This window comes from Cebidichthys violaceus, unplaced genomic scaffold (genome assembly GCF_023349555.1).
Source record: "Cebidichthys violaceus isolate CVI_PGR_0920_01 unplaced genomic scaffold, fCebVio1.0.p SCAF_9, whole genome shotgun sequence".
In the NCBI taxonomy this organism is placed as follows: domain Eukaryota; kingdom Metazoa; phylum Chordata; class Actinopteri; order Perciformes; family Stichaeidae; genus Cebidichthys; species Cebidichthys violaceus.
This window is the reverse complement of record NW_027176975.1, coordinates 12,963,058-12,977,145: the sequence shown is the minus strand read 5'-3', so window position 1 is coordinate 12,977,145 and position 14,088 is coordinate 12,963,058. Positions and strand designations below refer to the sequence as shown.

At 41.3% G+C, this 14,088-nt stretch overlaps 2 protein-coding genes across 7 annotated transcripts in view; one reads left to right on the top strand and one right to left on the bottom strand.

The window, feature by feature from the left end:
- Nucleotides 1-1,705, top strand: part of ncor2 (nuclear receptor corepressor 2) — an 85,403-nt gene extending 83,698 nt beyond the window's left edge. For all 6 annotated transcript variants that reach the window (XM_068703827.1, XM_068703828.1, XM_068703829.1 and 3 more), the window contains 3 exons: nucleotides 1-134; nucleotides 342-521; nucleotides 628-1,705. The exon at nucleotides 1-134 is cut by the window's left edge and continues 73 nt beyond it. In XM_068703827.1, the coding sequence (XP_068559928.1) occupies nucleotides 1-134; nucleotides 342-521; nucleotides 628-824 (511 nt within the window). In that variant the 3' untranslated portion in view covers nucleotides 825-1,705. The remainder of the gene's footprint in view (nucleotides 135-341; nucleotides 522-627) is intronic.
- Nucleotides 1,706-4,625: 2,920 nt separating this feature from the next.
- On the bottom strand, nucleotides 4,626-13,818 carry rflna (refilin A). Its single transcript, XM_068704142.1, has 4 exons — nucleotides 13,515-13,818; nucleotides 13,065-13,389; nucleotides 8,025-8,134; nucleotides 4,626-7,875 (listed from the first exon to the last, which is right to left on the bottom strand). Exons 2-4 carry the CDS (start codon nucleotides 13,281-13,283, stop codon nucleotides 7,542-7,544), a joined length of 663 nt encoding a protein of 220 aa, XP_068560243.1. The 5' UTR covers nucleotides 13,284-13,389; nucleotides 13,515-13,818; the 3' UTR covers nucleotides 4,626-7,541.
- Between the last annotated feature and the right edge of the window lie 270 nt (nucleotides 13,819-14,088).

Below are 14,088 nucleotides of genomic sequence, written 5' to 3'. Positions count from 1 at the left end.
GAAGGCCTTAATGGGCAAATACGATGATCAGTCTGAGGAACGCTCGCCATCCAACGCTGCTAACCAGATGGGATCAGCTGTGTCTGCTGGTATGCCTGGAGCTGACGGACGCGTTGAAGACTTTTTCTCACAAGGTGCAACATCCCCAGACTCTTGTAACATTATTTATCAAACAATAATTAATTAGAATGATTCAGGAAAGTTACTGAAGGATTGAAACATTTTGTTATGGGATTTCATTTACAGGTAGGGTTGAATCAGCAGCTCTAAACACAGAGCTGGAAATGTTTTGAACACGATTGTTACACTGTGGGTTTGAGCTCGACCTCCTCTACTTGCAGGTGGGGGAAAGTCCTCAAAGGGCAGCGGGCGCTCTAATGGGCGGAAGGCCAAATCTCCAGGACCAGGCCTGTCAGGGGGGGAGAGACCATCCTCTGTGTCCTCAGTCCACTCTGAGGGAGACTGCAATAGACGAACTCCTCTTACCAACCGTGTCTGGGAGGATCGGCCTTCATCCACTGGTATAAAACGCAGCATTTAATAGTAAATCAATTATCTGTTGTAGTGATTGATGGAAAAGGACAAAATGTCTCAAACTCATGACAATTCTTTCACTCTTTTTTACAGGTTCAACTCCAACTCCCTTCCCGTGTAACCCGTTGATAATGCGTTTCCCCAGCGGGACGGTGTCTGCTCCCTCGCCCTCCTCTGGCCAGTTGGGGGGCCCAGGGCCAGGACCTGGACCTGGACAGGGCCGGTCCTGGGAGGAGGAGCCCAAGCCTCTGCTCATGTCTCAGTACGAGACCCTGTCTGACAGCGAGTGACCCAGAAATCTTATCGCACCACAAGACCCGCTAACAGTCAACCAGCTCTGTGCTGCTGCAGCCACACACTCACACACACACACACACACACACACACACACACACACACCTGCTGAGGCATCTGCAAACCTACCCACACCATTCCACTCTGCATTTCCTCCGTCAGCCGTCAAGCAAGGATCATGACCTTCTCCTTTCACACATCTGAGACGCCAAGCAGCCCGAGCTCAGACTCTGCTGCTCTGTGCGTGTGTGTGCATGTGTGTGTACGTATGTTTGCACTTATGTGTTATGCATTCACTCCAGGACTACTCTAAAGGACAAATCACTTTTCTTTTTTAAACTTTGCTACTTTTCCTCACTGGCCTTATCAATACAAACACAGTGACCTGCACCTTCTGGGTGTACCGCTCTAATGTTGCTGACAGGGACTCCAGGGTCATGTTGTCGGTCGGGTCCGGAGCCTGACGATGGCTCCTCTGGTGACGGATATTGACCCGAGAACAGCGGCCCACACAGCGAGGGCCGTCTCACGTTTCTTCAAAGTGTACGCCAGGTGCAGGCGGCCTGTGCACTGCTACCACTACAAGAACACGTGCGAGGCAACAGGAAGAGAATCAACATCCTGTTTTATCTTGTTTCGGTTCGTTCTTTTGCTTCTTTTTAAAGTCGGTTAGTCCAGTCCTGTGTTTGGAACGTGAGCTGAGACCTTTAGTACATTTTGATGGTGAACTTTTTGATGGTGTCATTTATTGTCTATTATCTGCAATGATGTATCTTTTTTGGGATGAGGGCGGGGGGGGGGCTGAGATTGTTATGCGGGGAGGGTCATATCATTGGTTTACAGGGTAAACATGCTGTTCATTGCTGATGTCGTCATATATAAGGGTGGGGTGGGGGTGGGGGGCATACACTTGGGGGAGAGATGGTTTGCCAGATGGATGGCATTGAAACAAGTGACGCTTTCTCACTGTTTTTATATTAATCATGTCTGTGTTTGTTGAAACAGTTTTTGGATATTAAGCACTTAGTTGTCAGTCTGTTCACAATGGCATTTTTAAGAATATGCGTTTCCTGGGGTAGGTGAAATATGGACTCAAGAGCAGCATAGAAATCCCACTGTGGAGGTATCCTTTAACACCTGTCAGTTTATTTTGGTCTTGCCACCGGTATTCTTTATCGCTCCCACACTCAAAGCGACAATCACATGTTAGTGAACGATGACTAAGCCGCTTCGAGCAGATGCAGACCGACCTTAAAGCTGCTTAAAGGCAAACTCCTCAGCATCACTTAAGAGTTTGTTCACATTGAAGAGGTGACAAAAAAACAAAGCCATCTTTCTATGACCCTTGGTCCATGGCGGTGTCAGCTTCAGCTGGCCTGTTAGAATCTCGTCTAGGAGCTGTTGTGACTGTCTGACCGCTGACCTTTTACTGCCTAGAGGAGGAGCTAAGACCCGACTCCTCATCCAGGCAGGTTTTGTACAGTTATGAGATATTCCTAGTGTTAAGTGCCATTTATTTTACATATACAGTTCTGAAGTTACCAAGTGACGCACAATTTTTCTTTCAGCCCCCCCATGACAGAGTTTATACTGTCCACGCAGGGAGATCTGAAAACATAACAGCAAATGAAACCTCTTTTAAACAAAAAATGACAAAAAAACAAACATTGCGTGCATTTTTTTCTTTGCTTCTAAATCCGTCACAGCCTTAGCTTTTAACTGTTTCACACATGAGATTTATCTGTGAAACAAGACGATGCTGTATCACAGGACAGCTCACTGCAGCAGATGTTCTCCTCACTATGAGACCCATGACATACTTCAAGTGTACTCCATTGTGTTTGTCAGAGGAAGTCGAGGGAAAGGCATTCAGAAGCATTCTGGTAGTTTTATGTAACATTAATTGACATGTTCTCACAGTTTACTGCAGTATTTTAAAGGTCCTCCTCTGTGTAAATTAAATGTTTCCCGGCTTGTGACTTTTGTGCTACCAGGGACGATCTCTGTCCTCTGACTGAACACTCTGAAATGATGGCATTGAGCCTGTTTAGTGGTTTAGACAGACTTTACCACTCTATCTCAAGGTCATTTTGTCACAGGGGATTCTCACAAACATGACTGTTATAGGACTACCTCCTCTCCCTCCTTCATTCATTCTACCTTCTGTTGGTGAAGCATCCAGCATGCCACACCTGCAGAAAGCTCAGTCATGTTTTAGGTCAGATTTTTAGTTTTTTATCAAGACTGATGGAGGGTTTGTAATTTCTTCAGGCAAGGCAAGAATACAGCCAGGCTTTGTACATTAATCACTCTGCGTGTATATCATTTGTCCTCTGATGAAATTTAAGAATGTGACGGTAATCAGACTAAGCCATATCCAGCTGTTCCCTAAACAGATGATGGACTAATACGTAGTTTTTAAAAAGTATACTGAAATGATTTTTAAAACGCCTCCATTTTGTTTTTTAATCATGTCCCAAATCTTATGTAACCATTCAAAAAGTGAAAAGACAGTTATTTGCTGATGTGTTCCCTGGACTGTCAAATGGGGGGTGGGTTTGTCATAAACATTACATTGTTCAACCATTTTGTGCATAATGATTTTTTTTTATTATAACCCACTGTATAATAGCAAGGATTGTATATAAAACTGAAGAGATGTAAATATTTATGTGGCTTGCTTCAAGGTTGGTATTACAAAAAATTAAAAATAAAAGAAATATTCACATGGTTAAATTCTACATACCCACCAGCAAGCTTTGTGGATAGCAGTGTAAAAATGAAAAACAAAAAAGACACTGCCTTAATGTTTAAATAAAAAGCTTATTGCCATTCATGGTCTCAGAGTCGTGTTATTTATTGCTGCATTTCTGGGTTCTTACACTTCATATTTCCTGCAGGAACATTTGACCGGTCCTAAGTAATGAATGTACATTACCACCAGGGGGCAGTATGAGCTTATTTTTTTAACAACTACACACTGTGTTTTGACACACAGACTTCAGGAGTAGATGCTTTATTGCGAATAATTTTTCATAAATTGAAGAGATATAATAAAGACCTGATTCTTGTTAAAACTGCAGTTACTCTGATGGTGAAGTTCAGAGCTTTCAGTGCAGGTTCTTACAACAATGTGCTGCTCAGCTGCTGCTGATCTGGTCTCCTGTCATCTTCTGCACAATCACTCCGCTTGTGTGTAGGTCAAACTGCATGTTATGATCCCCCTCACATAACTCCCATGAGCGCTACAAGGTGACATGTCATGAAATTAAGATTAGCCTTTCTTTTTCAATTTACAACATGTAACAAAGTCCTTACATAATTATTATATACTACTTATAAAAACTGTCTTTGGACAGGGCAGAGCTGTGCTGAATAGAGACATTGGTTTCTCATACATACATTGGTATACAAACCACTGAGAGATGAAAAGTACATTTGGACAGGTAACCCATCTCTGAAACATGTCGTTATGACTTTTTCTGTGCTGCTCAGTAGAGAAAAATAATCACAAATTAATTATTTACTGCTAAGAAACAAAGTCTGAGAGCCAATATTCAGTGCTGCCAATTCAGTTGAATTTGAAAGAACCATTTGTGTACTTATTTTCATGTCTGTATTTTCATAAATCCTAACTTTGGCTTGGATTTAGTCACAGGAGCCATACCTCTGTATCTGGAGAACTTCCTTTTTCTTGCCGAGGGACACCACTGAACCTGTGTGAAGCAGGAAAATACAATGTTCTGGTTTCAAGATCAAGAAAGAAATACTCGACACAACAGAATAAGGGTTTGGGAATTACTTTTTTTAATTCATTTAGGATATACATCTTTTTTAAATTATTTACTTTGATCAGAACAAGAACGATGATTGATGTACAAAAATATAAAGAGAATTATGAAGTGCCTCAATGCCACATATACAACAGGAAAATATTTTACAGTAACAAAATCAAGTGTTAGGAAACACAAAAGTATTTCACATAAAACCACCAACATATTAAACGTGACACCCACCAACTTTCTCTCATCGTTCTCTGACATTTCACAGACCATCTACACATAGCACAACTCTCTATCACCTTTCCTGGAACTTTACTGTACAGTATAAAAAGCCATCTTCAAAACAAGTTCCTCACCTCATCTTATTTTTCTCCCTTTGGCTCTTTGTATTGCTACTTACTGTTCCCTCATTAAAGCTTGTATCTCCTACCCTAATCTTACTTGGAGGGTTTTTCAAACTATAAAAATAACCACAAATAAGACCACAAATTTAAAAACTCAAATGAAAGTCGGGAAACTTATTTGCAATTAAGTTAAACTGATTTCTATGAAAGTCTGAGGTAAATTCTGAAATTTCAATATCTGCCTTGTTCAATAACCTAAATAGAGACAGACAGAAAAAAAATTATGAAAATGCTCAATACAAATCAATTTTACATCTTCAACAGGGATATCTGATGTGGTTTTTACTGCACCACTTTTTACATGTTGGTAATTACAGAGTGGTTTAATGCTTTTGAGTTACCTCGGACCAGAAACTTCCCATTTTGACAATTTGTTAATAGCTGAAAACAAAATGAAACACCAGCGATTTGTAAATTCAATTATATAGTTATATACTGTGAGTGTTTACTACTGTATGTGGAGATTTACAGTTGACTAAAATAAGTTGTAAGTTGTATCAAAGTAGTTGTTATGTAGAGAGTAACTGTTAGCTCATTAGCTACAGTACATGAGGTTAGCTAACGGAACCAACTGACAAAGCTAACTTTAGCTTGCTAACATATGACCGGTTTAGAGTGAAAAGTACACACTATCTGACCTGACACTTTTAAATCAAAATTAGATTTTGAATCAAATTTCACTAAAGTAACAACATGATTAAAATTACTTAACGTGATATTAATAATGTCAGACTAAATGACCAAATAACGTTAACTAGCTTAGCATAACCAAAAACGGCATGAATACTAACACTAAACAACACTGACTTATAAATAAAACAACGTTTTATCTACATTTGCAAAAGATTACTAGTTAAATTTAATGTATTTTTGTATCATTTTGTGATGCTAAGGTGACTTCATGTTTATATCGTTGATTTTCTTCTCATTGGACGGAGCTGCAGATTTTTCTTAGGAAATTTTACTAGCTAAGACATTCCCTAAATTTGAATGGTACGACATGATTAGGTAATTCACTGGTTTGAAACAAACGACTAGTTACTTCATGCACAGACTGATGGATTTACGAATAGCTGGTGACACCTGATCCAGAACAGTTTCAGCTTTATTTTGAGAGGCAGTTGAAACGCTGATTCCCCGAAGCACTTAAACGATCCAGATAATTGCAGTTGGAAATAGTTCTTGTTTTTGTGTTTGACTCTCATGCAGAAGTAGACGAGTGAGATGAGTACACTTTGTTCAGTACCAAGAGTTGTGACAGAGAAGTGTTTCAAAATGTCAAACGCTTCCCGTGATTGTCTAATTTGTTTGGTACTTTGTGTGACAAGCTCCACCATCTGACACCAAAGCAGGTTTAAAACAGTTATGAAAAATGCAAACCGTACAATGATTGTCACCATTCTTAAAGGCCCTGAAAACATACATGTATGTTCTCAATCATCTTGTAACTATAGATGACGTGTGGTCCTGATGAAGCACAGTTTAAACTCTTAATATAAGGATGTTTTTTGTTTTTTCCCAGACTTCATTTATTGTTGTCCTGCAGCCAAACAAGCTAACAAGAACCTGTTTACCAAAACACCCTTCACTCTGACATTATCTCAACCAAAGTATTCAAATGAAGTTTTAACAGACATTAGGTTGAACAGGTCTTTAAACCATAACCACAGTGATCCAAGACAGCTGAATATTTAATGTTGTAAAGAACTTTAGATTAGAAACCAAGTGTTCAAAGGCTTTAAATATCTTCCCTTTTTCAAATATTCTAAAGGCAATCAGTTGTTATTGTGCTGTGATCCTTCTTTTCATTAGACTTAGTCTAGAGACCGCTCTGGTGAATAAACAGGACACTTTGCAAAGTGCAGTTGAGTTTAATTAAATGCTTGATCAAACTAGACAAGCTGCTGTTTGAATGTGTGTTAATTGAAACTGTACAACAAAAGCAAGTGTTCTGTTGCAGTGTGAGGAGTTATTACAAAGAGATAAACTATCTTTGGTCCAATTTCTCATATGCAGTACTGAAACCCCCCCCTGCAATCCCAAGTCCACTGGGAGGACTGTGATATATAGAAAACAAGTGCAATAAAGCCATATTAGAAAGCTTTGCATTGGTGTGACCGGGTTTGCGCAGGCTCGGCTGAAATCCACCACACATGTCATCTTGACTTTTCTCTACATACACAGACGTCTACAGTCTGTTACCTTCACTGAGCTTACAATCCAACCTGACAGAGCAAAGGCCACCAATTTGTCAGCTCTTGTATTAAATAAAACATTAACCATTGAAGTGCAGCTTTAAACTGCCAGAGGACAGACTCCCTTTTTTAAAGACTGCATCAGTAGAAAGTCTAAATACACTGAGGTGAAATGTCACTAAAGGGTTCCCAGAGTTTCCTCCATGGCGAGTACAAAGTAGGGTTTTCAGGGGCTTCGGGTTTTACTTGAAGTATTTCCGGTCCCAAGTTCCTCGTCCTCAAAAAAAAATAAGATTATCACCAGGTAGCCCTCTCCCAGTGCGGTCTGGGCCCTACAGGTCCTCTGTGTAGATGATACAGGGACTAGTATCCTCACTCAACTCCAGCTGCACCGTGGAGACAAACCAGCGGCGGGAGCCCGTGGCGTTGTAGTTGAGCGTGGTGCGGTAAGAGTTCTTGGCGTGTTTTGGGTAGATAATGGTGGTGCTCTGGTAGCTGATGGGTTTCTGCCGTGGCTCCAGGTACACCTGGGACTTGTAGCTCTTCCAAGTGCAGTTGCGCACCGCCACCACTGTCTCGCTGAAGGAGGTGGCCGTGGGAACAGGGGCGCAGTACACCTGGTCCCGGTAATGCTTGTCAGAGTCGTACTTGACCGCGGAGTTGCACCTGGAAAGGAGAAGGCGAGAACTCTTTAGAAACCCATACAAGAATGGTCACTAGGTGGCACTGTTGACAAGAGCATATTGATCAAATTAAGTGAAGGACACTCCATATTGCAACCAATCCTATGTCTTTATGTGTCAACGTTCCCTTACTTGATCTCCTGCTCTGGTTTGGGGTTGACCTCGATGCTTTCTCCGAAGAACACAGGGTACATGCGAGTCTTTGGGTCTGTGCTCGTGGAGTTTAGCAGCAGGTAGGGCAGCTGTGCAGAGGAAACACAAGAGTCACAATCTCACAAAGACATCCATGAACTGCTGAACTGTTTGTAACCAGCCGGCCAAAGTGTTCATTCAAGGAATTCCAGTAAAAAAAAATCCCAGCATGATTGGGGGTTTTAAGCAGAGCCAGAAACCCAAATTACAAACACTGACTGCAGTCCCCACCCTCTCCAGGAAAACATGCTCCCTGATCCGCCCTCATGAGAACTCGCCTTGTCCGTGGCACGACTACTACAACAACAATTAGACAAGATGCACAGCAGTCGGGGCAACACTTCCATTTTAATTCACAAAATGACACTGTGTGGGTCCAACCAAATGAAGTGTTGGTGGTAAATCTCTTTCTGGCTGGCTAGAGATGTGTGACCATGATGACACAGCGTGTGTGTGTGTGGTGTGTGAATGGACTGAAAATAGGCTTGCAGATGTTGGGCCTACAGTAGCTACAGAAATGCAAAAAAATATATAATGGTATGAATCTCCAGAGCAGCTGGTAGCTGGGCTGGGTGGAGATGATACAGTTAAATAAATGACAATGAGGTGAAATTAAAAGATTCTCTTTTTGGTTTGCCAAGAAGTCTCATAGGAACATGTTATCCAAAAGACAAATATGTTGCTGTGTCTTTGTCATATTTCTAGATTCTTGTGTAAAGTATGATATTTATGGATTCTAATGATCAAACATTGCATGTGTGAGAGCATCTTCATCTCAGGTTCATCTCAACCTGACCATCGTCATTAGTCCACCTGCGGCACACAGCTCACCAACACAATCTCATGGAGGCACAGTCTGATGATTTCTGATGCGTAAAATACTTTTGAAACCACAATATTAGGTTCTTGGGCTGCAACTTATCATAATTTTTATAACCAATGAATCTGCAGATTATTTTCTCGATCAATCAATTCATGGTTTGGTCTAGAAAATGTCAAAAATGGACCAAAAAATCCTATTAAAGTACCCTATAAAAGCGGAAGTGACATTTTGAGATTAAAATGATCTCATTTTAGAAGTTGAAACAAGCTTACGTTTGGCATTTTTGCTTTTAATTATTATCAAAATATTTGCAGACTAATTGATCATTTGAATCATATTTGTTTAAGCGTTAATATGTGTTTGATGTATAGATGAGTGATACCACCCTAATAAGCTCCAACAAACCAGTACTGAGTGTCACAAACTCAGACACATTCCTGTAGAAATCATACGAATATTACCGCATTCATTTTCATGGGATTCATGCAGAGCGTGTGTTTTAACAGTGCAGAACACCAGATGGGATACAGATACACTGTACTCAACTAACTGTACGAACCAGATCTGTTTTTGTACTGACCCCTGAGCTCTGAGTGTCCCCTCTGGAGCCATAAGGGGACAGACAGAGCTGCACCAATCAGAAACACAAATTACTGTCACAGACAGTGAGCAATCTTGTAATTGACCGTTTTCTTTGCGTGTGTGTCTCTGACCGATCTGAATCAACTGGCACTTCAACCACTACTCCGACACCTCTCACGTTACACAGCGGAGGCTGTCACATGCTGTGGTTTGGCCGCAGTTAAACACACATGCCAATACAGGGGACGACCAAGAACAGGCCAAGGACACGGCAGATCGCTGCGTGAAGCTCGTCTTACCTACAGCCTGCTGATCATCACCACACACTATCTGAGCGGTGGAGCTGAACTTGCACAGCTGCTAGTTTTTCAAAGCCAGGCTGGAAAAAAAATTCATCTGTGGGCAGTTCAGATTCTGCTGCTGGTACTTCATGATCTAAAAAATGATGTGATCGTCTTTGCCTCCGCTGCTCCGGCATGGAGAGCATCCCAGGTATTTCTCCACGGTGTGCTATGACAACTTCTGCAAAGCAAACACTCGTGAAGGGAGGGTAGGTCACCTCCAGGCAGCAGATCCCCCAGTATGCTCACAAAGCATAAACCCCCTGGAAGCACATTTCTGCCCAGGAAAAATAGTCTGCAGCTGAGCAACCCACACAATGTACAATGCACAATGCAGAGCTGCTGAGAGAAAACGCCAACTCAAACACACTGTTCCAACTGCTGGCTGTTTGGCGAAGGGAACTGACTTTGCATCCTGGTGTTTGTAAAGACGTTAATGCAAGAGCATCAGTGTCAGACAGTGAGGCAGATTTAGAAAAAAGTCATGAGATCCTGTCTCCTGCCTTCCCTCTTGTCTAATCCACCGACACTTGACCGGGTTTCCTTAAACAGGACAAGTATCTTTTACACCCGATATTAGATCACGCTGATATCGTTAATGCATCTACTCCGTCTTATTAATTAATTCATACATGTACGTAAAGACATGCAAGTATAAGAGTAAGTATCTCACATCTGCATAAATTTGGCTCAGGTCTGAAAACAGACTGAGGGTTACTCCGCTTTAATTTAGAAGTGAGAGGTCATCAAACACTTATGCAATGGCCTGCAGCCGCTCTAACAAGCCCATGCACCCCAAAATAGAACCAGAGGATTGTTCTTAGGTGGCACACAAAAACAACTCGTAAATAGATTTGGAAGGAGGAAAAATAAATCAAGCACATGTATGTCTCCTCTCGCTCTGCTAACAGACACATAACCAAAAAAACTTGAAACTCTATATGTGACAAAGAGGTTTGATTCTTTCCATACAAACAGGCCCACAGGCAGGATTAGGATCGAAAGCAGGAGCAGCCCCTATCAGGACTGATCTTTAAAAGGGAAACCACAGAGCAGAGGAGACCTACTAATCTGAACCTCCAGAGGATTAGAGGATCTCTCTCTGTTTCAGGCTTCAGCAAACCAATGTCACGCAACTCCCAGGATGCAGCACTGCATTTCTGAGGCCTCCCTCTGACGCTTTAAAAGCCACCCCGACCTGCACAGACATGTTCTTAAGACTTTTGAAAGTGGGAGTGAGCTGGAAATGATTTTCAATCAAAATCAGCCTCATCATGTGTGACACAAATCACAGAGTCTCATTGAAATGCGTTTAGCAATTATCATAAATATTAGTTTCCAAGGAAGATCATCTGTTAAATGCAGTATCATGTCTGTCCTCATCTGATTAAGCAATATTGCCTTAGGGTGCACTGACTGTGTTAATTGTTCATTTATACAGTTGTTAAAAAATATCATGCAATTTCACCTTCAGGATTTAATTATCAAGCTGTTGGGATTTTCTCAGGAAACAATTTAAGAAATGTAAGAAAGGGTGCGACCTGTTAAGAACATTATTAACTTAATAATGATTGACTACTTTGCTAAATGTTTTTCTAAATTATTCTATTTGCTGGTGTCCATGGTTGTGTGAAATGAGCTGAGACATGAGGCAGATATCTATTAGTGTTATTATGAACACTTTTCATTGACATCAAAATGGTCCTGTTACTACGTTCTACTCCCCACATCCACAGACATGGTGAGTTGAACATGAATTAATCCAACAGGACCCCGGCTTCCAGCGCTGTATCTTTTTCATTCATTTTGAGATGCAGATTAATCTATTTAACAGTATTCACTCCATTTACAACAACTTTAACTTCTATTTTTAGCTTTTCATTCAGGTGTCGATGTTCACAGATTGAGTAAGACACTTTGGGGCTATCAGGTAACAGTACTATAATAATAGCAGTACTTAAAAAAACAAACACGCTAGACACTACATAACTTTCAAACTTCTATAACAGAATCACAATTATGAAATACAAAACCCGAAGGTTCCCATACTTAAGATGCCTATCCCCCAACTTGGCTGTTGTCAATGGACCAGAGATGATAAACAAGTATGGAAATAAGAAAAGTGATGATGATTATCAAGGAAGGACTGTAAAGACTTTGAGTAGTCTTTTAGTAGTCAACTTTGAGTAGTCTTTTAGTAGTCAATTGTGAGAATGAAATATCCGTCTTGGTTAAATACCTCGCCAGTCAAAAAACAGATGCAACATGTGAAGAAGGGTTGCAAGTGGATATCACTTCACTCTAAAGGGTCACAGGTCAACAAGTTTGGGAATGGGAAGTACCAATTTAATAAACAGGTAATTTGCCTTTCCATTCATTTAAAGTGTTTTTTAACTTTTCTTTTTAAAACCGTCACCAGTAGCAGGTCTGTGTCCTCTGTTGAAGTCTGTCTAACTATGTGTCTTATTTCATCTCTCTAATCAACATGGCTGACATGACAGGCCTCGAAGAAGAAGCCTGACACAAAGTTTGTCATGATGACAGTGCCCCATGTAAATCCATCACAGACCATTATAATATTATTTTGTCTTGTCATACAGGTGGAGAAACCTGATCACACTAGTCATGCTCATCGTGTACACACCTTGACTCAGATACCAGGCTACTGAGTGAATCACCTGGTGTTATAAAGCTTTCTGTCATCTTGCATGGGAGCCCCTCGAATCCTGACAAGGACCCCTGGGAGTCCCTGGACCTCAATTTGGGAACCCAAGAGGGTCTTATCAACTCACTGACCCTTATGACACCATGTAGTTAGAGCCCAGCTGATGCACCAGAGTGAAAAGGAAAACATTTCTACCGGTTTATTGAGGGCCAGTGACATCTACAGCACAAGTGCAACATCAAAAGTGTACAACTAAGGAATTTCTGAGAGAGAGAGAGAGAGAGAGAGAGAGAGAGAGAGAGAGAGAGAGAGAGAGAGAGAGAGAGAGAGAGAGCTTCCAGATGTTGTGAGACTGAAGTGAAATATGTTTTTGGCCAAACATTAAAAGCTCTCAGATTTTCAGTTTCTCTCACAGTAGCGTCATTATTTAGCCATTAGGTCTTTTTTTTAATCATGAAGTGTCAATGAAGTGAATGACTTACTGTGGACACAAAACAGACCCGAGTATCTGCTTTCAGATTACACAATTGTTTAAAATCATAAAGTAAATACAGCGCTATGTTTCTTACCAGTTTGCCTTCTTTACTCTCCTTTTTATAATATCCATGATGGCTTTCCACGGGCGTCGTGCAGCTGCCGGAGCGCGACTCGATGAGACCCGGGGAGATTGAGCAGAAGGGCGGACTGGGACTTGGGGGCAACCCCGAATCCGGACTGTCGAGCAGCCCTTCCCGGTTCTTTCCTTTCAGGCTATCATCCATCGCTTGTAAATGTAGGTGCCCCACCATTTCTGGGACCACTCAAGTAAAAAAAAAAAAAACACCCCAGACGAAGTCGCACTGACAAGTTGCGTCGAAAAGAAACAATCCTGGGCGATTTCTTTCAAGATGATTTCTGCAAGCAGAGAAGATGGGGTTCTTTCTTAAGCGAATATGCATTTAATCATTGTCCAAACACTGTAGACAAGACTTCACAGAGTGATATGAATTCAGCTTCTATTTCTCCTGAAAATACTCTACCTGCGCGTCGTGAAGTATCCACCTTTAATCCCGAAATATATTCCAAATAGGCTTGAAAAATCAACCACAATCTTGGAAAAAAATATCAAACTTAACACCAAAGCGCATCAAAGTGAAGTATTATCTATTCTTCATTAAAAAAAACTAAACTAAAACGTAGTAAAACTCGCACAAAAGCAATAAAGTCGACCGTCCGTCTGGTACCGATCAGGATGAGAGCTCCTCTGCTCTGTGCTTACCGTGTGTGAGTGTGTTGTGTGTGTGTGTGTGTGTGTGTGTGTGTGTGTGTGTGTGTGTGTGTGTGTGTGTGTGTGTGTGTGCGCTCTCCAGTGGAGAGCTCCTTCTTAATGATCCTGCCAGGCTTTTTTTTCGTGCACCTGGATCCAGTCCAGCCCTCATGATCTAGATCACTTCCACGTACAACCGACAGGGGCGAGCACGTCCTCCTCGTTCGTGCTGTACGGTTTGACCATTTATGATCTGTTGAAGTTCCCTTGAGCAATTGAGCTACCCAAATCCCTACCTGCTGGAGATGTTGGGTTAGTTATATTGATATGTATAATTAGAAGTTATC

Excerpts from the sequence above, each read along its gene's own strand:
- rflna (XM_068704142.1), bottom strand. The coding sequence starts at position 13,283 with ATGGTGGGGCACCTACATTTACAAGCGATGGATGATAGCCTGAAAGGA. Across the intron at positions 8,135-13,064 it reads AGAGTAAAGAAGGCAAACTG|CTGCCCTACCTGCTGCTAAA; the intron begins GTAAGAAACATA and ends TCCTCTGCACAG. Across the intron at positions 7,876-8,024 it reads AAACCAGAGCAGGAGATCAA|GTGCAACTCCGCGGTCAAGT; the intron begins GTAAGGGAACGT and ends TCTCCTTTCCAG.